Source organism: Pseudorca crassidens, chromosome 15, assembly GCF_039906515.1.
Source record: "Pseudorca crassidens isolate mPseCra1 chromosome 15, mPseCra1.hap1, whole genome shotgun sequence".
Taxonomy (NCBI): Eukaryota; Metazoa; Chordata; class Mammalia; order Artiodactyla; family Delphinidae; genus Pseudorca; species Pseudorca crassidens.
In genome coordinates this window covers 61,185,301-61,208,382 of record NC_090310.1, presented here as the reverse complement: position 1 = coordinate 61,208,382, position 23,082 = coordinate 61,185,301, and the positions used below count along the sequence as shown (strand labels likewise).

Genomic DNA, 23,082 nt, shown 5'->3' with positions numbered 1-23,082 from the left:
GAGGCTGTGTGCCTCTGGATCTGACCTCATGCTTCAGGGGACTCTTGTTGCTGCTCAGTTTTATCCAGGCAAGAGATCTGTTCTTGTGGAAGTGAGTGGCTGCAAAAGCCTTTTTCTGTAAGTCCCCCCACTCCCTTCCCTACACAGGGGAAATCCTCCACTAGTCATCCTGGGGGCAGTGGGGGGACACACTAGTGGGTGGGTGTTGTGTGCCACATGCAATTTTTGCGCAGAGGGGATGGAAAACTCCTCCCCACACACCTTAGACATAAATATGATTTTAAGATAATCAAAGCCTGCCTCAGTGGGAGAGGTTCTGTATAACATGCTGGTGATATTCCTTCCATTTTTTTGGTTGTTTTTATTTTTTTCTTTAAAGTCCATTGATCGTCACAAAAACCCAGGAAATGCAACTAAGGAGAAAACAAATGTCCAACTGAGATCTAAGAACGCAGAGCTATGGAGGAGACGTGGCACTGGACTGCAGGGTGTGCGGGAGGGGGTGGAGGGGTGGTCTCCACGGGGCAGCTGGCCTTCGGGGACACAGGAAGGAGATGAGGCTGCTGGCTGGGCCAGGCAGTTATGTTAACCGCTGCACGATGACGGCATTGAGCAGGTTGGCTTCCTTCAGGGTCTGGCTCTCGTCAGCCAGCTCTTTGTTTGGGAAGGTGGTCATGAGGACAAAGCTGGTGGCAGCCATGGCCGGCCGGGCGTCCACGATGAAGAGTCGGATGTCGCTGATCCTGGTGGAGTGGGGGGAGTGGGGAGGTGGGTGAGCAGTGTTCTTCTCTGCCGCCCCCACCCCCCGCTTCAGGAAGCTGTATCATATCCCCAGGTCCCCTCCCCTGCCCAATCCTTCTCCACAGAGTGTCCAAAGCTCTCATTTGGAACCACATGAGCTCATGTCACTCCTTTGTCTAAAACCCTTCAGAGCTGCTCCCCCTTTCCCTGGTATAAACAGCAATCTCCTGACTGTGGTCCCGAGGCCTGCCTAATTTTACACCACCCTCCTTCCCCCTGTTCTCCTACCTCCCCATTTCAGTTCTTCATCATGCTGTGCTCCCTGCCCACATTTGGGTCCCTCTTCCTAGAGGCTTCTCTGCCTGACCCCTTTTCTGTAATCCTAATCAAACTTGTTTCACAACTAACCTCATGTGAAGCCTGTCAACACTCAAGGATTGGCAAGCCATCCCCTGGGCCCCACATGTGGGTTCTGGTTTACGTGGCCTATGATTGATGAAATTTAGACACTGCTATTCTAGAAAAAGGAGTTGCCAAATAGCTTTACTGGCAACAGTCCTTCCCTGCTAATCCCTTCATCACTTTGTGCCTCAGTTTCCCCATCTTTAAATTGGAGAGGCACAGTTGCTTTGATCCCAGATGATCTGAGATGGAACAGGTACTCTAGAATTCTCAAAGTCCAGATCTAGAAGAGACCTTAGTAGCCTAGTGGTTTTCAGAGGCTGCTGGCGGGCAGGGAGGTAGAGGAAGCCAGGTGGGTGGGAGGGTGCACTGCATCCCCTCTCCCCTCTATCAACCACAGCAGTTCAAATTTTATCTGTTCTACACTTGGGCTTTAGCATGAAACTTCCTTTGAACAAATTGTTTGGTGGTTAAAAAAACCCCTCTGAGGAATCCGATCCCCTAATTTTAGAGATGAGGAAAGAGACCCACACAGGGGAGGGAGCAAGTCACTGGCCGCACTTAATGGAAGAGGGGACCAAACCAAAGGCTTCAGACTTCCATACCTTCCTATCCCACTGCCTCCTCTGGGGAAAGCACGGAGCGCCTGCTGGTGTTTAGGGGGAAGAACTGCTCCCTGCTTCTCACCTGTCCGTGGGAGTTTCTGGGACCCTCTTAGAATAAGCCAGGCCACATAATGCAAGGTACCTGTGGCTGTGGTTAAATTTCTGCACAAGCCTCCCGCCATCAGCAAGCCGTATTTGGATGTTTGTGGTAGGCTGCGACTCATCGACTGAGATGGAAGAGCTGGCTTTGGCCTCATTTTCTGCCTGTTGGGCTGGAGAGCTGGTATTCAACACCGGGGGTGCAGTGCTGAGGAGAGAGGATAGCGTCAGGACACAAACAGAAACAAGGCCCCACACAAGAGGGGAATCCTGTCTCAGATTTTTACTGAGCACTTGTTACGTCTGGTGCTGTTTGTTGCTACTGATATAAGGAGTGTCCAAGACAGAATCCCTGTCCTGATGGAACTTAGAGGTCCAGCGGAATTCACCTCAACCCCCAAATTATTGCTAGCTCCCTCACTCCTGGAGTTGGGCAAGTTACCAACCCCCTTCTTTCTTGGTGTCCACAACTGAACAAGGGCTTGAAGGGAGGAAAGCAGTATGCACGACAGCCTGGGCCAGGAGAAACTGGGATCTGATGCTGGAGGATCCAACAGACCAGGATGAGTTTTAGCCTCAGTGAGAGGCTGAGGGCAGAATGGGGAGGGGGCACTCCAAGTCTGCAGCTGAGGTAGGCCTGACACAGCTTGGCAGGTGACTGCTGGAATGTAAGGGACAAGTCCAGACTCTTTTCCTCTGATGGGAGTTTTCAGGCCTGCCTGCCCCAGTGCAACCTCACTCATGTGAGTATCTCATACTCATGTGTCAACTATCAGGAGGTGGTTGAGATTTCTGGAAAGCCAACTAAGTGCCCGGCACTGCAGGGATTAATTATACAATATGAACAGGACACAGTTCCTACTGCAGTGTTGAGGGCTCAGATCTTGGAATGAGATTGACCAGGGTATGAATTTACCCACTAGCTATGGTAGTGTTGGGCTAGTTATCTAAGCTCCCTGAGTTTCAACAAGGGTAGTAACAAGGTTCTTTAACAAGAACTCTTGTGAGGATTAAAGGGGTGCTACACTCAGGGTGGCTGACAAACACAAAATGCACACGAATTCCCAATTCTCCATAACCGTTGGAGGCTTCATCTCTCTCCAGTAAACCATCTATGTATCTCATTCTCAGTCTTTCTCTTAGCAGATATCTTGGCCTAGACCTATGCAGAGAACAGAGGCCATTGGACGAGAATTCCCTTGCTTCCGCCCAAAGCCTCTAGTTAGATTAATTCATACACCTCACCGTTCCCTCTGATCCTTACAACCTAAAAAGGGTTCTTAGGAAATCCAACTGAAAGTGCTTTCCTAAGTGTGTTCCCCGGGACCCTAGTCCCTTGAGTTATCTCCAGGAAGGTTTTGGAAATGCCACATATTATACCAACAGCATCACAGGCCACTAACATATTAAAGAAGGCCTTGAGAGATCGTGGGGTTAAGGCAGACTTATTTGATCACCATGTCCTTTCTTTCATGTTACGCTTGTTAACCCCCTGCAGATTCTTTCATCGAACACAGTGAAATGTTGCCCCAGGGCAAATAATTAGCAAGGAAGAACTGAAAACTGAACTTACTCTTTTCTGTAAACATGAAAAATAGTGGCTTAGAGAATTACAAAGTGGAGCTCAGAAGAGAAACCTGGCCACACTTATTGGCTATGAGAGGAGCTTCTATGGATCAGCCTCACAGCAGGTGGGACTCAAATGTGAGCTGAGACACAGATAAATTACACCACCACGGGCCTGAGGAGATGCTTGGAAACAGTGGAAAGTTAAATGTTGAACCTGTAAATGCCTAAGATCTACTCTGTTCTGTTCATTAGTTTTAAGGGCATTAGGTCAACTCTCTAATTAGACTCTAGGCAGCCTGTCCCTCAACTGTTTATAACAATTCCAAGTACATGATGGGTACTCACTGATGCTACTGCCTGCCAGAAAGGCCTGAATGAGAGAGAAGCGGAATTACCTGACTGCTCATTTCCTTTGTAGTGGGAATAAATTGGGCACTAAGGTGCTTTGTCGCCACAATGCTACCTCCTGAGACCCTGCCACCTGCTTTACAAAGATGACCACTACAGAAAGCATGGTGAGGGGACAAAGCTCATCCTGGCAGCAGTGTCACCCTTCACCCCCATCCCAAGTGCACTCTTGGTGTTTGGTACTCAAAATCAAGTAAATGCAGGCTTCCCAAATCTTCAGATTAGTTCCCATCCAAACAAACAAATGCAAAGCCTAAAATAAAAAAAGTTTCATGCAACTGAACGAACTTTTTCAGATTTCTGAAGTGAGAAAAATCTATTTATTCACTTTATTTTTCTAGGTAATTGGAGAAAAAACAAGCATTGACTGATTTTTGAGGCAAACCTGAGAAAAAATTCTTAAACTTTTGGCTTCCTGATCATTTTAGTTAACAAGAAGACAATGGAAAGCATAGTAAAATTTTTGGAAAAACTAAAAGAGCTGTCCATCTAGTTTAGACTGAAAAGCTAATGTTCCATCTCCCTTAGCTGTATAAAACACTTTTTTAGCTCACTTTTCATTAAAAGCTAGAACTGAAATAAAATCAAAGTACTGGTACTGGTACTGGTACTGGCAATGAACATTTATTTAGCTGACAAGCATCACAGCTGATTATCAAGCTCTGTTTCGACTTGTTGATTCATCACCTGCACTAAGTATTCCCATCCTGCTAAAACAGACTCCTTAAAAACATCTTAATTTTTTGAGATGTGGAGTCTTCATACATAATAGAGTTAGACTTTCCAATAGTAGAAGCATTTTCTGTTCGTATCATGAAACCAGACAAACCCAAACTGCACAGTGCTCTGGACCCTTCCTTAAAACTACTGGTGGGTGAAAGACGGATACAACCTTTTTGGAGGGCAATTTGACAACATCTTAAAAATATGAAGATCGTTTGAGCTAGCAATTTTACTTCTAGTACAACATTAAGGGGTATATAAAGATTTAATTAGAGATATTCATTGTAATGTTGTTCATAATACTGGCAGCCACCTAAATGTTTAACATCAGGGACTGGTTAAATTATGGCACATACATAAGATAGAAACTTATGTTAGCATTAAAATAATATTGTAGGGTTTCCCTGGTGGCGCAGTGGTTGAGAGTCCGCCTGCCGATGCAGGGGACACGGGTTCGTGCCCCGGTCCAGGAAGATCCCACATGCCGTGGAGCGGCTGGGCCCGTGAGCCATGGCCGCTGAGCCTGCGCGTCCAGAGCCTGTGCTCTGCAACGGGAGAGGCCACAACAGTGAGAGGCCCGCGTACCGCCAAAAAAAAAAAAAAAAAATGTAGAAATACACCCACTGATCTGGAATGACAGCCATACTACACTGATTAGGCAAAATAACAGGTGATAGAACATTTATTTTTACACACACACACACACACACACACAACCATACACGTATACAGACTGGAAGGATACTTCCCAGATACTAACTGGATATATCTGGTGTTAGGTTTAGGGACAGTTTTTATTCTTTATCTGTATTTTCTATTTTTTTTTTAAAGATAAACACATTTTAGTTTAATAATATACGGAAAAAAATTATCTGGTGCTCTACAAAGCTTACCATAGCTGACAGGTAAGTCACAGATGGATCAGAGAACAGCTGTCCCGGACTAACCCACAGGCCCCAATGTGGTAGATGAAATGATGAGCAGGGTGGACTTAACTATTTTGGTCCTGGTAAACCACAATCTATTGGTCTCTAATGTCCTGAGCTATGACTCTTGCTCCTGATGAGGCATGAATGGCCAGCAGGGAGGCAGGGGATTCTAGGAGAGGGCCAGCCAGAAGCTCAAAGAGCACAGCTGTTGGCAGACCACACTCTGATTCCTGCAGATGGTGGTGAGGTGAGCAAGGGCAGTGCCTAATTCAAGAGCTGCCAGAGCTAGGTCAGAAACGGTGTCTTGCTGTGTAGGAGTGTGGGGAGAAATGCCAATCAGAAGGCCTGATTCCAGTCCCGGCTCTACCATAGGGAGCACCTAAGGGTATCCCTTAAAGTCCAAGAGCCTCAGCTTTCCCTTTGTAAAATAAGGATGGTACTGGAGGGGAGGGTCACCATGCTGAGTGCCTCTCGTGTGCAAATATCTCTCTGAAGGATACTGACGAAGTGACCCCATGCATGGCCAAAGCTGAGTGGGTCCCTGAGAGAAGGCTGCCTGTCTGTGGGATGGTCAAGGATCTGGTGTGAGAACCCTGCCTATCAGAGGTAATAGGGACTATCAACCAGTCAGATCCTATTAGGGGTTTGAATGCAAGATGGAGATAGTGGCAGAGGACACGTGGCAAAAATTTCACAGGAAATGACAAACTGAGTCTCAGGCAGGACCAAAGAAATAGAGATAAGAGCTGCCATAACAGTGGAGCAGCAGGCTGCAAAGGGGCAACAATGTCTCTGAGCTTCCCTGGATCCTAAATGATGCCGCTGCAGGCTGGCCGGCAAGAGTCCAGGATTCCTTTCTCCTCTGAATCCCCATTTCAAGTGACCTGAATACATCTGTCTGTTTCAGCCTTTAAGCCATGCAGAAGGTTATCCCTGCCCGGGACACCTAGATTACCGAGTCAAAGCAGCAATGTGTTACCTTTACTGATTACACTGACTGCTCACTGTGGGGCAGTGCTCTACGTGCTCCTCCCAGCAGTAATCGAGGAGGTAAGGATTCTTATTAGTCCCACTTTATAGTTGAGCAAACTGAGCCTGGATAGTCCAAGGTCAAATGGCTAGAAAGTGAAGAATACATTTAAACTCACGTTTGTTAATGCCAAAGCCTATGTTCCCCATACTCTTCCTCCCATAAAAATAAAATCTGAAGTACTCTGTAATAAACAGTAAAGAGCTATACAAAGTGAGCCTTACACAGGGCCTGTTGGGCCCGACAGGAGTGACCCACACAGTCCCACTCCCACCTGTGCTGCTCCTTACCTGCCTAGTTTCTGACCCTCACCAGTGAAGGCTCTAAAGGCTCCCTTGGGCTTCACAAAGTCCTCATCCCGATGGTCCTCCATGTCCAAGTTCACCTGCCCACCATGCGCTAACCTCCGCAGCTCTGCTGGCACCTCTCTGTGGGAGAAAAGGCAGTTCTGGGGCCCACAAAGAGCAGGATGGGAATGACAGTGATGCTACAAAGGGAGGAGAAACTTCTCAGTTCCAACTGTGAAGCTGGGCTTCACAGGGAGTTGACTGCTCCAGTGGCTACCTGTCCGCCTCCCCCTTCTCTCATGCCTGCTCAGAGTCAAGAGTGGAGACCTGTATCTTATTTGGTGACTTGGCTCTGTCCTAGGCCCAAAGGGGAAATGCAGATACACAGGGCTTTGGGAGCAGATCTGTGAATCTGTATCTCAACTGTGCTAAATCTGCTTAAAAATGTAAACTTCTTAAATAATAAACATTGAATCAGCTTCTTCTTTCCCATCTGCCACCTCACTCACTGATATGGAATCCGAAGGAGGGCTTTTCTGCTCACCCTCTGCGGATAGACTCCAGAAACTGGGCATTGGATGGGTCTTGGTAGCTTCTGAGTTCACCATTATCCAGGCTGAATCCACTCTTCCAGAGCTTCAACACTACATGAACCTGTGACAACAGGAGGTAAGCAGTCCATACATTGTCAGGAACCGGGCAAGCACACCAGCATGAACTTGCAAATTAACGAGTTTTTACTATTTTACTGTGTCATTATTAAAACACCCAGACAGACAAACATATACTCATGCACAAGGAGATCAATCAACAACCAATGAAATAAGTATTAACCTAAAATAAGAAAGTGATATGGCACAAGTTAAGAGAATGGGCTTTGATTTAAGCAGACCTGGGTCTGCATCTTGATTTTGCCACTCACTAGCTAAGCGGCACTGAGCAGATGACTCAACTGAAGCTGTGGCTTCCTTATCTATAGGGTTGCCAGTGTGCTTGGCACAAAGCTTGTGTTCAACTAAAGTAGCATGGCAAATCTCCCGTGGACTATTTTGCAGCCATTAAAAATGACATCTACAATTTCTGTTAATGACTCCCTATATATATATATATACAGAAAAGGGTCTAGAGGACTAAAGACCAGCATATTAGCAGCTGCTACCTCAGGTGGATAGGATTTTTATTTCCTCCTTGCTTGACTACTTTACTTTGGAAAAAAACCCAAAATAATTAAAAACAAATAAATTATGGAGACTAATGGTCACAAGGTCATATGAAAATGTTTATGGCACTGAAAAAGTATATATATATTTATAGCTGAGTCACTTTGCTGTACAAAAGAAATTAATACAACATTGTAAATCAACTATACTTCAATAAAATTTAAAAAAACGTTTACGATATAAACCTCAAAACTGACTCTACAGTATGATTATACTTATTGGAGAGGGGGGATCCCTATGCACAGGGAAAAAAGGACTGGAATATAATACGGAAAAAGTTCAAAAAGTACGTTTCAGGCCTCCTTGGGGGGGTGTCTAAAGACCAAGTTCTTCAGGCACATTCACACCACCAGAGAACCCTGGAATCACTATCCCTCTGCCTGAGATCCATGGAATGCTCAGAAAACTCCATTATTTGTCTATCCGCTCTGCCTGTCCCCACTCATGGGCCACCCCCCTCCCCCCACACCCAGACAGATGAGAGCTGTCTTTGATTCTCAGGTAAGCCTTTCCATTCATGGAATACAGCAAACCTGCTGCCTCTTCCCTTTTGGAGGCTGCTGATTCACATGTAACATGGGACTAATTTCTCCCCCAAAATGATAAAACAGTCCACGAGCTTCCTTAGAGAAGGTAGGTGCACACTCACATCTTGGCCGGAATGCCGCCTCCTTTCTCCAGCCACGTAGGCAGACTCTTCCTCTGGTGCTGCTCCAAGGCGGTAGCCACCTCCTGCAAATGGCTATAAAAGACAAGTTCATGAAGACCGGAGAAGTGGGTCAACAGTTATCAGGTTATTCAGATACAATGATGTTATCTCAAGCTTGTTAACTACTAGGTACACTTTCTCTGAGTAGGAAACTCAGAGACTGGGGTCAAAACCGGAATGGTGGGGGGGTATTGCTTGGTTAAAGGGAATGGCTGCTACTAAGCTCTAGTTAATCATGACCATTTCAGAATCTAGGTGTATGATAACACTAAAGACTTTTTGATTTTCACAAAGAAAACAGAAATCCTGACTGTATGTAAAACAGGTGGCCACCGATTCAATTAAAACAAAAATAAAGCAAGACACGGAGTAAGTCAGGTTGGTTAGGCCAAACAAAACATGTTTGCAGAACCTGATCCAGACCATAGGCCATAGGTTTGAAAACTTTGCCCCAAATCTTGATTTCATGTTAAAAGGTAAGAGAAACTGCACTGCTCTTCTGCATATGAGAGGAAGTGAGCAAATGAAAAACAAAACAAAAACAAATTCAGTCACTACTGGGGTGAGGAAGGCCTCCTTTCCTCTGCTCTGGAACCTCAGTCCTGTGGACACAGACAACGACCCCGACCCCTTATGCTCACTCTTGGTTTACTGGTCTCTCCAGGGCTCTTGGTCACTCGCTCCACAGCTACGGCTCCATGTTCTTTGGCACCTTTAAAGAGATCGTCCACCAGCTCGTTGGGACTTTTCTTCCTGGGAGGGCCAACAATCTGCTGTCCACTTCTCTCTGAGCCCCCGGCATAAAACCTGTGCAGAAAATACACATCTAACACCAAATATACTTAGAAAACATGAACAGAGCATGTGCCAGGCTCTGGGCTAGGAGCTGGGCACAATGAGGCAAAGGGTACAAATGCCCATCTTTAAGGAACTTACTGTCTAGGTGGGGACAGATTTAAGAGGCAGGCAGCCATACTGCAGTGTGAGCCACAGTAGAAGTGAGTAAGGGGTGCTCTAGGAACACAGAGCTGGGGTGTACAGTCAAGGGTTCCTAGAAGGGTGTCTTCTGGGCTAAATCTTGAGGATGAGTTTATCAGGTAAAGGACAAGGGAAGGGTATTCCAGGCATGCACGACAGCATGTTAGCTCTAGGAATTCACCATCCGGCGGCCAGCACCTTTCCAGCAGATGATCACTATGGTCAGTTAGAAGCAGCTACCACTAGCAGCCCTGGATTAATGGTGGCAGTGGTGTGGTTAGTACAAGCAGCTAGGTTCCACTGTTGGCTCTGCCACTGAGTGACCTAGGCAAGCCAATGCACTGAGCTAACCTCACTTTCCTTCTTTGAAATGGAAGGGAAGGATCACATGCCCTACCTACCTGTTCCTTAAGTCAGGGCCATCAGGTTCAAATCAGCGGAAGTATGCAAAAGAACAAGCACAGAGTAATGCACACATGTAAGGTGTGATACAGCACCGAGAGCTCCCAAGCCTCACCTAACCTTGCAATTCTTGTGACATACACTGGGCAGATGCAGAAGAGTGGGTACTGGAGCAGGTCAGGGAAGCTCAAATACAAGCCCCAAGATACCCATACCTGCTTTGCAATAGGCCAAGCATGGCTTGAGATGAAGTTAGCACTTTTTTTTTTAGCTGCATCTGAAAATCTTCAGTCATGTAGCCTTGGCTAGCTGCCTCCTTATCACTCCTATTCACAGCTAAATCAATAGCACATCTCAGTGAGGAGAACTGAGAACCTATAAAACTGAGCCTCAGCCTTCCATTTCCTGACATTCCCCAGAGAATGCAAGGCAAAACCCTAGGCCTTGGCATGGACAACAGCACCAGTGTCATTAGGTCTGAAATGCTGAGGGACCAGAGATGTAACCGGGATGTGAAGTAAAAGAAGGTCACCGCCTGGAGGATGTGACAGGACAGGAGAAGTAGGAGGAGGTCATTTAGGAGTTGGGCATTCACTTACTTGATGACACTGCCTTTCATTCAAGTATTAAAACACTGAAATTAACATTTATTCCTGAACTTTGAGTGTATCTAAACAGAAGGCTCTGAGGTAGTGTAAAGGTCACTACGTGGATGAAGACAGAGAACAGAACACACATAATTTCTCAGCCCACTTCCCAAAGAGTGACCACGATGAGATAACTGCATTTCCATAATGGTTATTATACAATGTTCCTTAGGAATGTTTGACAGACCAAGACAGATTCCATGGACAACCAAAACCCATGAAGTGAGGCTGCAGCCAGTTCATCCTTGTTCATTCCAGGTAGACAAAGTTCTGTTCAGTGGACTGTAAGATCCTTATTAAGGGATCTCAAAGCCCTGGCTTACAAACTAGGAATCTGTGATCAAATGCCTTAAAAATATTCATGCCCTTAACCCAGTATTTTCATTTCTATAAACTATCCAAAATAATCTGAAATGTAGTCAAAGATTAATACACAGAGATGTTCACAGCATTGATATTTAAGGTGGCAAAAAACTGGAAATGATTTAAATGTCGAGCATTCCATATGATGGACCATTATAGTCACTGAAAACAGTTATGAAGAATCTTAATGACCTGGAGAAGTATTCAAGATGTAGCATTAATCCTACAAAAGCAAGAAACAAACATCTGACTTTCACCATGTAAAATACAATATAAACAAACTATATTTACACACAGAACCAACACTTAGTGGAAATATACCAAAATATTAACCGTAGTTACCACAGGGTGGATGAGTGTTATATTTTTTTTCATTACGCTATTCTACATTTTCCACAACAGACACTAATTTTATTATAACATTCCTAAAGGTTAAAAACAAACCAACAAAAAACAGTACTGTGTCTGTATATTGGAGGAATATACATTTGTAAGCCCTTTTTTTCTCTTTATTATGTAATATATTGCTTTTTCAATTAAGGAAAAGCTGGAAGGAAATACACCAAAAATATTATTGATACGTGGTTACCTCTGGGTTGTATTACGAAAGGCTTTTTTCCTTATAGATTTATTTCCCTTCCCCTAATATTCTTCAATAAATACATATTATCTTAATAATTAAAAATGAAACAGAACAAAAACAAATCCAGAATACCCCAAAAGAAAATAGTAAGAGGACAGGGATCACTTCTAAGCACAGGGAGTGGAAAACTGTTTCTAGTATGCATATGACTAGCCCACAGTAGTAATGGCTAATGATAACCGAGCATGTTTATCCTTCTAGGCTGTTCTAGGTGATTTGTACATTACCATGGACTTTCCTGTGGACTGTGCCCCCAATAAAGACTCACCTCTGACCCTCCTCATCCTCCTCGTCCTCGTCTTGGTCATGAATAAGGTCTCTGAAGGATGTCACCCTATTATCGCTGGAGACACAGAAAGGAGCAAAATGATCTCAAGGGGAGTTAAAGAAAGGCGATCTGCATCATCAGCTGCTAACAGTTGAGGACACTGAGGTTAGGTTTTTTGGTGGGGCAGGAAGAGGGTCTATGGGAAGAGGGTTAACCTCTCAAGTTTATAATGCAAAACAATGATATTTATTCAAGGTCACACAGGACTAAGAATAAATTAGAAAGTGTATCAAGAAGTAAAATGAAATCCAATCTAAGCTCTCCTAGAGGGGGAGGAGGGAACCGGATAGGGTCTGTACTACTTTAAAAACGTACTACTGGATAGCAATTTTCATCATATAATTTTTAAATACTGGGGGAATGCCTGTGTGCCAGGCACTGAACTGGATGCTAGGTCTATAAAATGATCAGGCACAGTTCTTACACTTTAGTTGCTTACAGGCTAGTGGCTCTTTGGCCAGGAAACCATCCATTAAATACTGTGCAACAGGGGCTGTGACAGAGGGAAGCACATGGGATGTGAGAGCAGTCTCCTGTTCTAGGTGGGGGTTGGGGAACATCAAGAAAAGCGTCATAGAAAAATGCAACATTTGGACCGAGTGCTGACAAACTAGGGGACCATCAGTCAATTGGATAAAGGATGGTGGGGCTGGTGGGGAAAGGAGACCAACAGGGCATTACAGCACATACACAGAGACTAGTGAAAGTAACACATTAGAGGAAGGATAAATCATCAAGAAGTAAAAATGAAATGAATATATGAGTGAAAAGGCTTCTGTCTGCTTCTGCTGTAGGTCAGTCAAGTATTTATTAGTGTTTAGGAAAAAAGCAGGGTTGTGTGGGGTGCGGTAGAGAGGGCACACTAAACATGGTATGACAAGGGTTAACTCCCTCCTCTGACACTGTCTTACACTGCCACTTTTTTCCTAGTTTAGATTTGTCCTTAAGGAATAATCTTAGTTTTTCAAGGATCATGAGACACACCATTTTCTGTATTCCTTAGGGGAAAAAAAGTTGTTTCTCTTTAATATGGGGGGAGAGGGTAATGGAGATTTAGTGAGGCTAGAGAAGTTGTTTACTCCAGCTCAGCCTTGAAGAAAGAGTTATTTCAGGGAGTCAATCAGAGGACAGAATAGGCTCTGAGGCTCCACCAACTAGAAAAAAGAGGACAAAGATCAACCGATGTAGCAAATACATTCCTGCCTAAGTGAGCTGAGAGCAACCTCCTAGGCATTCCTTCATGCTCTACACAATACGGTTTAAAAGGATGCAAGTAATAAGATCCATACTAGTGCCCTAAAAGGCTAATTCCACTCATTACTCTTCCCAGGGGAGTTTTCCACAGATGCTTAGCTTAGCATCCATGGAAAAAAAAAATCCTCTATCTCTCTGTCGTTAAACACCTTCAAATACACATGTGTATACCTGCTTGAGCAAACCACTTGCTCTGGCTATAGGTCTGACCCCTTCCCCAAAAGTTCTTACATCTAGACTCTGACAGTATCTAACACAGACTCTGGTGTCCATTTACTTGGTTCCAATGCCAACTTAGCCTCCAACCCTGGGATCTTGGGCATGCTAATGAAATTCTCTAAGCCTTCATTTTCTCATGTGAAAATGGAGACAATCAGCACCAACCTCGTGGGCGCGCTGTGAACAGTCGGGGTGCTGGTGCACGGTGTAGCACATTTCAAGTACTACTCTTGAGCAGCAGTTCTCAAAGTGTTGGTCCTTGGACCAGGAGCATCAGTATTACCCTCAAAATTGTGAAAGATGCAAATCCTCAGCCCCTACCCTAGACCTCCTCAATCAGAAACCCTGAAAGGAGTGTCTACCAATCTGGTTTTAAGGAGTCCTCCAAGTAATTCTGATGCATGCTCAAGTCTGAGAACAACTGCTCTGGAGTAATGCTCTGAGAGTTACCTTAAAAGTATGGATGTCCTGGGGGCATTACCAATTTCAGAATACTCTGTCTTGTATCTTCCACAAATTGGCAAAATGTCTCAGAAATTTCAATTTTTCAGCATCAGAACTCTATCTCCCAGGCATCCTGAAGTGGCACAAAAGTGCTTTGTCAGATCACATTTTCTGCAGTGACAGGAATGCTGTACCTGCACTGTCCAATAATGAAGCCACTAGTCACATGTGGCTATTGAGCATTTAAAATTTGGTAAGTGCAAATGAATAACTGAATGTTTTATTTTAATTAGTTTAAATAGCCACATGAGGCTAGCAGCCACCATACTGGACAGTATAGTTTTAGAGAATCAGACAATGGTGGTCCCTAGAATTCTAAGAAAGTACAGTTTGGTTGAATGAAAGAAGAAGAAAAAACAGCCTACCTCTTGCTCGACCCTGTGCTCGGTACAGGGGTGGGAGGTACTGCACAGAGAAGTAGCTAGCACATGGCAGAAGCAGCAGCTTTGGATTTAGACAAATTTGGGTTTGAATCCACTATAACAGCAAATGTGTTACTCCATCTTTCCTAAGACTCAGCACCCTGACCTGTGAAATGGTGAGCACCTGACCTACTTCCATGGTTATAGAGGTATAAGAAGAGAACATATGTGAGAATATCTGGCAGAGCCAGACAGATGGTGGGTGCTCCTGGAATACTAGCCCTCCCACCTCCAGGAACTTACAACTTACTTAGGGAGAAAAATATTAAGGTAATTATCAGGAGAAGAATTCAAGACAACACAGGAAAGATGTCATACAGTAGTATGTGGATATGGGTTGTGACTGGAGTATGTGCTGCCTATGGGTTGGGGGATAACATGCTCAGTAGAGAAGGTGGGGAGGGAGCTAAACCTGGAAGGACACAGAGTATCTGCACAGGTGGAAAGGAAGCAAGAGAGTGGGCATGTCCAGTCAGATGAGAGGCTCAAACAAAAGCAGAAGAACCAAAAACAAGGCAGAATTGAGACACCAAAGAAATCAGTTTGGTTGAAATAAAGATTTAAGAAAGGAGGAAAAGGGGGATAAGATGAGGTTGGCAGGTTCACAGCGAATTCTGGAGGACAGTGAAAGTCCACAGGGAGAGGCAGTACATCATTCTGGCTGAGAGCTGAATGCTGGAAGCAGAAACAGATCTACATTTAAATCCTTGTTTTGCTAGCTGTGTGATCTTGGGAAGATGCCCAGCTTCAGTGTCTTCATCTGTAAAATGGGAAGAATAACAGTACCCACCTCACAGGGTTGTAGTAAGGATTAAAAAGATGTATATATATCAATAAAAGCTTAACCCAGTGCCTGGCAGCTGGTTAAGTGCTCAATAAATGACAGCTGTTATAATTGAGGAGTTTAGACTTTCTCCTATAGCTATGGTTAACCTTTTTATGTCCCACAGTCCTTTGAGAATCTGATAAAAGTTATGAATTTTCTTGCCAGAAAAGGTACTACATATATGTAAGTTTTTACCTACAATTTCAGGTAATTTATGGACCTTCTGACATCCATTCCACAGATTCCTCCTAGGGGGTTCAGGGCCTCCCCGTGAAGAACCCCTGTTCTAGAGTCAGAGGAGGAACTCACTAATTGAGTGCTATGCCACAGAGGCAGTGATGACATCAAAGGGTATGTGAGAAGATGACAGTGGGGTCGGGGAGAGCTCAGCAGCAGGCTAAGTGTCCTGCAACAGTCAGGTCAAACAGGGGAAAGGCAGGCCCCACAAAGGATTCCTCTGAGGTGCTAGCACAAGCCTGCCTTTTCCCTGAGAATGCAGTCAGCATTTACCACCTGGACAAGCACAACGATGTAACAAACACTACCTTCCCTCTCCCTTTTCCTTGGCTTCACCTAAGCCTAGTACCAAGTCTGAGGCTTAACCAAAGCAAAAAAGTAAGACCTTTAGGCCTGCATGTGTGCTTGGTCTTTTACTCCCCGCAGTCTTAATGTTAAACTCTATTCCCTTGATTTTTTTTACTTTTAAGTCTACTTTTTAACATATAGACTTGCTGTGGAATGAGACAGGGAACAAATAAGAATGGGGAAGATGAGAATGGATGCTAATAATGGTAATAATAAAATGACAATAATAGCAGTTAACACGTTCTGTGTTCTAAGTGCTATGTAAGTATTAACTCATTTAATCTCGCATGTGGTAGGCACTATCATCATTCCCATTTGACAGAGGATGAAAACTGAGGGACTGGAGATGTTAAGTAACCTGCCCAAGGTCACAAATCTCTAAAGTGGCAGTGCTGGGATTTGCACGTGAGCAGTCAGGCTCCTAGCCCAGGTTCTAATAAACCATTGTCTTTTTTTTTTTTTTTAAAGATTTTTTTGAGGTGGACCATTTTTTAAGTCTCTATTGAATCTGTTACAATATTGCTTCTGTTTTATGTTTTGGTTTTTTGGCTGCGAGGCATGTGGGATTTTAGCTCCCCAACCAGGGATTGCATCTGCACCCCCTGTATTGGACGGTGAAGCCTTAACCACTGGACCGCCAGGGAAGTCCCATAAACCACTGTCTTGACAGGACTTTGGTCTACCAGAGAAGACAGGTGTGAATATGTGACTGACATCAGAGGCTAAGTTTCAATTTCGTCTCCTCTGTATTTTTTTTTTCTTTCCTGCGGTACGTGGGCCTCTCACTGCCGTGGCCCCTCCCGCTGCGGAGCACAGGCTCCGGACGCGCAGGCCCAGCGGCCATGGCTTACAGGCCCAGCCACTCCGCGGCACGTGGGATCCTCCCGGACCGGGGCACGAACCTGCGTACCCTGCATCGGCAGGCAGACTCCCAACCACTGCGCCACCAGGGAAGTCCCCTCCTCTGTATTTTTGTGCCAACACCCCAACAGTAATCTGGGGTACCTGTGAAAGACACACCCCAGGAAATCAGCTGTCTCTATCAGCAGCTACAAGTAAAGCCCTTACCTTATCAACCAGGTCCCAGGCAGTAACATCTTGATGTGCCATCACTGACACCTCACAGGTGGGCATCTATGAATAGCTAAAAGATGTCCTGCCTATTACCTCTTTCCTCTGGAAATGTAGGTAGGGGAAGAAGTTAAGGAAGCAATGAGAACTGGGGTTAGTGTTCCTTCTAGAAAGGGAGGAAATGTAATTTAAATCTCAGATGCCCTTAGAGAGAAACACAATTTATCACTTCACCAGCAAAGAAACACTATATCTGTATTCTGGGGTTGAATTCAAACTCAAATAAATTGAGAACATACACCAGAGAGTAGAAACAAATCAGGCTGCGGCAGAGAGGGGAGCTGTAGTTCAGACACCTTTAAAGGAAGAGGCCCTGCCTGTCTCCCAGAAGACCTGCATTATCTCACTCTGTAGATCACAGCAGTGATCGGCTGTGAGAATCTTGGAGCCAGGGTGGCCAGGACAGGGGATGCAAATGGGATAGCAAAGGTTAACACTGCTTCACAGAATAAGACAAGGTCTCCCTAATCAATTTGGGAAAGGATGGGTTAAACAGGTTTATTTTCTCTAAGTCTTCTTAATAGGGTAATGGGCATCCTAAAATATTGAGAGCCTTTTTAAAGTCACCTGGCCTAATCTTTTACATCTACAGCATCCCTGAAAGGAAGTACTTCGGTTTCTACTTAAAAACTTCCATAAATGGAGAGGCCACTCCTCATATTTCATAAATAAGAGACCCCCCCCCCCCCACCAAACATCTTAAAAGTTGGTTCTGTGGTTTCCTCCAGGATTGGATCATATACCACACTCAGTTAAGAATCCCAAATCTCTACAGGAAAGGAATAAGTCTTGCAAGAAACTACTACGCACCAGTCAGTCTATCTTCCTCCCTCAAACCCACTGGTCCACATCCCCAGGCCTGAATCCTCTGTCCCACTGCTGGAAGCACACCAATGTAGCAATAACTGAAGTTGGCCCTTACCTGGGGGCTGTGCCTCTGGATACTGAACTGGGGGTTGCCTGCGAAATGGTCACAATGTCTTCGTCCCCTCCATCCTCATAAAAGCTTGCTAGGGCGATCTGAAACAGAGAGGTAGTAACTTGGGATCCTTAAACAGGCCTTCATCTAACACATCTCCTTTCATCTCCTTTGAACACAAAGGAGCAAAGACACAAAAATATGGCCCACACTTACAAGGCACTCTGCATTTGGGGGGGGGGGCATAGAAAATAAGACCAAAAGGTAATGGCCCAAGTACTTGTTTTCATATTACCTGAAAAAAATTCCACCTACTAAGGGGAAAAGAAGGCAAGAAGGAAAGTTGGGATGGTGACACTCCTCATTCTCATTTTCATTAGGAAATGTGATCTAGTAAAAGCAGTGTACATTTATTGAGCACTTATTTATGAGCCATGTTGTTCTGAGTACAACTCTACCTGTGTTAACTCATTTAATCCTTAAAGAACCCTATGTAGTTAGTGCTATTATCATCTCATTTTATAGTTGATAGAGAAGCACCGAGACGTTAAGAAAGCTGTCTGAGGTTACACAGTTCGTAAGGAGTAGAGCCAGGCTCGATCCCAGTCAGTCTGCTCGGGCCCTTACTCTCAGCATTTAGGTGATAGCCAGGAGTTGGGAACTGTGAGGTCAGTCCAGATTGCTACTTTTACTTTCTCTCTGAGGCTGTTTCCTAATCTGTGCAATGGGGACACCCATCTCACCAACCCTGCAAAATGGATGAGGATCCATTAACATTTATGCAGTCATGTCTTAGCTCTGTAGATACAGAAGGAATAAGGGCCTCTTTTGGCCATTTGTAACTGGATGTTTCTCGCATGGACTCAATGCACAGGTATTTACTTATCATTTACTTTGCACAAAGAAGTAAGAGAGCAATGAGGTCTACAGAGGTGAAAAAGACATGGCTCTTGTCCTCAAGGTCACCACCTTTTAGGAGGCAGTGAGCTGCTGTGGGACATAACCAGCCTGTTGGAAGCAGCGTGCCTTTACAGAACACGCTTTAGCAGGCCTGCCAGGAGGCAGTATGCTGTGGTGGGACATGCACTGAACTGGCATTGAGGGGTGTCTACATTCAAGTCCTGGGCAAGTCATGTCACATGCATGAGCCCATTTCCCCACTAAGAGCATGAGGAGACTGGGGCTGATGACCTGCCACCTGTAACACTGTGAGCTTTTAGGTCTTTCAGGCAGAAGCTGCATTTTGTATTTCTGCCCAGCACAGGAGCTTTACACAGTGTGTCTGTACAGGTGTGATGCTTTATCTAACTCTTACACTTTCCGGAAGCATATAAATGCTGAACTCAGCAGACACAGTTCAAATCCTAATCCCTGGGTGTGTGACCTTGGGCCTATCACTTGACCTCTGAGCTTCCAATTCATCTATACAACTGAGGAAGTTTTCTTTACCTCATAGTGTGGCTAGGATTAACTGAACCATCACATGTCAAGTGCCAGGGCACATGGTGGTTAAGAGCTTGGGCTCTGGTATCAGACAGAACTGAGTTCAAATGCCATCTCTTCCACTTGGCACCTGGTGAGGCCTTGTGCAAGTTACTTAACCTCCCTAAACCTCAGCTTCAAAACGCACAGGTTAAACGACTTAAAACACCTAAAGCAGTTAGAACAGCACTTGGCTCATGGCAGGCACTCAATAAATATTCATCATCGTCATCTACCTGAGACGTAGGCTGGCGAACAACATGTATGCAATTCTTCCTACAATTAATTACTGAGTGCCTATTACATGTCAGGCGTTTTTCCAGGCACAGGGGATTCAACAGTTTACAAAAATCCCTGCCTCGTGTAGCCTATCTTACTGTCTTCTTAACTAATAAATATTTAACGTATACTTAATACATGCTCTGAACTAGACGATAAGCTCCACGAAGACTCCCATTTTACAGAAGAGTTACTTATTAAAGATGAATAGGCTCCACTACCCAGTTTCTCCCAGCAATTAGGTAGGAGGGGGCGTGGGCCAAGTCCTAGGCTGGGCTTCTCCCCTGGCCTGAGGCCGGGGCTGCGGAAATGGAAATGAACGAGCACCTAGTCCCCAGCGCCGCTCCACCGGGGAGTTGGTCAGTCGGGCCGGGCCTGCAGCCTAGACTCGGCGCGGCAGCCACGCCCCCAGGCTCTCCCTCTTCACGCGGGCTGCGGCAGTGCCCCAAATCTCGCTGACCCGAAAGCCAGGCAGAAGGGGAAACTGAGGCCGGGTACAGCAGGTTGGGGCCGGAGCTAGCCCGCGTTTCCCCACGCCCAGGCCAAGCTGGCGACGCGTGGCAAGCGGCCCCAGGACCCTGAGGCCTGGGTCGGGCCGCGGCCCGGCGGGATGACTGTGCGCTTCGGCCACCGCGGGCCTGTCGCGCCAGGCGCCCGCGCCCCGCAGTCCCCAGCCCGCCCTACGCGGCCCGCCTCGCGGCGCTACCTGAAGGTCCCAGCCGGCCGACTCCAGGAAGAAGCGGGCCCGGTCCTCCTCGGCGCCCGTCACCGCCACGAACTCCCTCAGCGAGTCCTGTCGCTCCGCCGCCATCTTAGCTCCGTGCGCCGCCCAAACCGCCCCGGGCGCCGCCGCACAGCCTCAGCCCCGCCGGCGCGTTCCGCCCACCGGTCAGCCCTGTCCAGCTGAGCGGCCACCGCCCGCAGGCCCCGCCCCATGCGGTGCCTCACGCAAAACCTTCCGTGCGAGAACTCCACCGCTCCGCGTCCTCTGGCGGCCGTAGCGTGGACCCTCAACCTAACAGCGGGGGTGGGAGCGCGGGGAGGATGAGAGGAGGGGCGGGTCTTCCGCTGGGTACCTGTGGGATGAAAGATCCCGAAAGGAGTCAGTTTCACAATTATTCATTGAGTCGTTTCCTCATTTCATTAATTTATTCATTCGTTCATTCACTTACTTGTTCAAATATTTACTGAGTGGAATCAAGGGCCCGTTGCTCTTCCACGGCTGGGGATCAGCAGCGAGCAAAACAGAGTCCCTGCCTTCTTGTTCACATTAGAGAGCCTTGAACAAGTCACTCGTGTCTCCCAACCCTTCCGTGGCTCCCCACCTCAATCTGCTTTAAAAATGTCTCAGGGCCTGCAAGACCCCTGTGAGATGTGCCAGCTCTCCATCTCATCTCCTAGGCTTCTCAGTATTTCCTCTGCTCCAGGCACACTTCCTTTCTTGCTGTTCCTTGAAGGTGCCAGATGCGTATTTGCATCAGAGCCTTTGTGCTCCCTTTGCCTGGAGCACCTTTCACTCTCCGGTGGGCAAGGTGCTCCCTCACTTTCTTCAGGTCTCTCAGACACAATCCCGTCTTAGAGGTCCTCAGCTTCTTTGCCCTCTTGCCTCTCACCACCCTGCCTGAAATGCTCTTCTCTTCTTCTTCCCCTGGTCTGCTCTTGCTTATGCTTCTGGTCTCAGTTTAGGTGTCACCTCCTCAAGGAGGCCTTTCTACATACCCAGGCTCTGTCAGACGGTCCCCAGTGTATGCCCTCTGGTGCCATGTTAAATGTCTGCCTTCCCCAAGGGCCACGATCCCTGTGAACAGCAGGGTTTCTGGCTGTTTCCAGCACAATATGGCTTAAGAGCACATGCTCTGGACTCAGCCTGGGGTTGAAGCCCAGCTGTTACTGCTTGTGTGATCTTGGGCAGATTATCTCTCTATTATTCAATTCCCTGATGTGTAAAGTGGAGCTCCTCGGAGTTCCTACTTCAGAGGGATGTGTGAGGATTCAATGTGAACTGCTGAGAGCAATGTTTGATACTTAGTGAGGCCCCAGCAAACGTTAGCTGTCATTTTATCTCCCGTGACCTGCAGTCACTGACATTAAACAATCACTTACTGACTCTTTGCTGAATTAATAAAGGAGCGAATAAATGAAACCTTGTGTGTTTGCATATCCAGGTGAGAAATGCAGGGATCAAAATCTGAGGACAAGGATGCTGGGCAGGTTCCTGGACCCCCAAGGAGTATTGAGCTGACTGTGGGATATGACCTAATTTCAATAAATAAAAATTTTCCTTTTCCATAAAACAGATGCCTTTGTGGCTAGGAAAAATGAGAGACCCACAAACATACAGTCTTGAAGTGACGTGGCTACAGAGTCGCTGCCTTTAGTGTTCACTATTGTTGTGGGCTGGGCTCTTGCTGGACAAGCTGGGTGACGAGAGCAGGCCTCTTGCCCTCTCTGGGCCTCTGGGCCTCAGGGCCTACATTATACAAGGTAGGAGGTTAGAGGTGGGCCAGCCCAGTGTTCACAGCCTTCTCAGACCCATTTTCATAACAAACATTTTGTATCACCCCTTTACTGCCTTAAATGGAATCCAGAGATAATAAAACTGACCTACGTGCACTGAGAAAACCAATATCAGGCCCTAACTGGAGAAAAGAAAGGATAGTAATTGGGATAAAATGATCTGTATTTCAATCCTCAGGTATAAGAACAGTACAAAGCAAAATGAAGCAGTTACATGCTGGCCTCTACGTACAGGGCTGTATTATGGTTGATTAAAAATGTTGTTAGTGTGCTGCTGTGGGTGATGTAATTTTTCAAAATGGTTTAAAAAAAAGCCTCAGTAAGATTATGAACAACACAAAGTTCAGTCTTCCCTTGATGGACACAGCAGTTGCATTCCTAGGAAATTTGGTATATATCAAAACCGTGCAAAAAATACTTTTAAGTTTATATGTTAAATGAATTAGGGTCTAGGTTCACTTTATTAAGAGCAGGCTTTCAGCTGCACTAGGTCCTGGTGGGATGTGTGGGAGGAATGACCGTTTTTTGCGGTGCAACTATCTCCTTTCCATTGCAGGGCATCCAGCACCAGCCCTGGTTCCCAGTTCCTTCCCCCTTCATTGCTGTGTCCACCCCAGATGCCCTCCAACTTCCCAGAAAGTCCAAGAGCCTGGGGGCTCACTCTACACTACGCTCATGCTCAGGGGAAAGCAAGGTCTTTCCACCCTGGAAACTGACTGATGACTTGCCCCAGCTTAAAGGTCTGAAGGTGATCCGCTCCCCATGATCCAGCTCCTCAACTAGTATATGAGTCCCTGGTTCCAGCTGTCACCTCTCTTCACTTTTGTGCCCCTGGGAAAACACTTTCTTATGCCAGGGCGT

The 23,082-nt window shown here is 46.0% G+C and overlaps 1 protein-coding gene across 2 annotated transcripts; it reads right to left on the bottom strand.

The window, feature by feature from the left end:
• Positions 1-341: 341 nt before the first annotated feature.
• NSFL1C (NSFL1 cofactor) lies at positions 342-20,573 on the bottom strand. Of its 2 annotated transcripts, XM_067707710.1 has the most exons (10): positions 20,411-20,573; positions 17,947-18,044; positions 12,025-12,098; positions 10,102-10,135; positions 9,364-9,529; positions 8,663-8,755; positions 7,338-7,447; positions 6,797-6,934; positions 1,891-2,055; positions 342-743 (listed from the first exon to the last, which is right to left on the bottom strand). In XM_067707710.1, exons 1-10 carry the CDS (start codon positions 20,513-20,515, stop codon positions 581-583), a joined length of 1,146 nt encoding a protein of 381 aa, XP_067563811.1. In that variant the 5' UTR covers positions 20,516-20,573; the 3' UTR covers positions 342-580. The 2 variants fall into 2 exon arrangements, with proteins under 2 accessions (XP_067563811.1, XP_067563810.1); XM_067707709.1 differs by lacking the exon at positions 10,102-10,135 and having other exon boundaries at positions 12,024-12,098; positions 20,411-20,572.
• Between the last annotated feature and the right edge of the window lie 2,509 nt (positions 20,574-23,082).

What these genes read in the sequence shown, in the direction of transcription:
- NSFL1C (XM_067707710.1), bottom strand. Translation starts at nt 20,515, where the DNA reads ATGGCGGCGGAGCGACAGGACTCGCTGAGGGAGTTCGTGGCGGTGACG. An exon ending in TCCAGAGGCACAGCCCCCAG is followed by an intron (nt 12,099 to 17,946) that starts GTAAGGGCCAAC and finishes CTGTGTCTCCAG; the next exon opens with CGATAATAGGGTGACATCCT. An exon ending in GAGGGTCAGAAACTAGGCAG is followed by an intron (nt 2,056 to 6,796) that starts GTAAGGAGCAGC and finishes CTCTCTCCTCAG; the next exon opens with CACTGCACCCCCGGTGTTGA.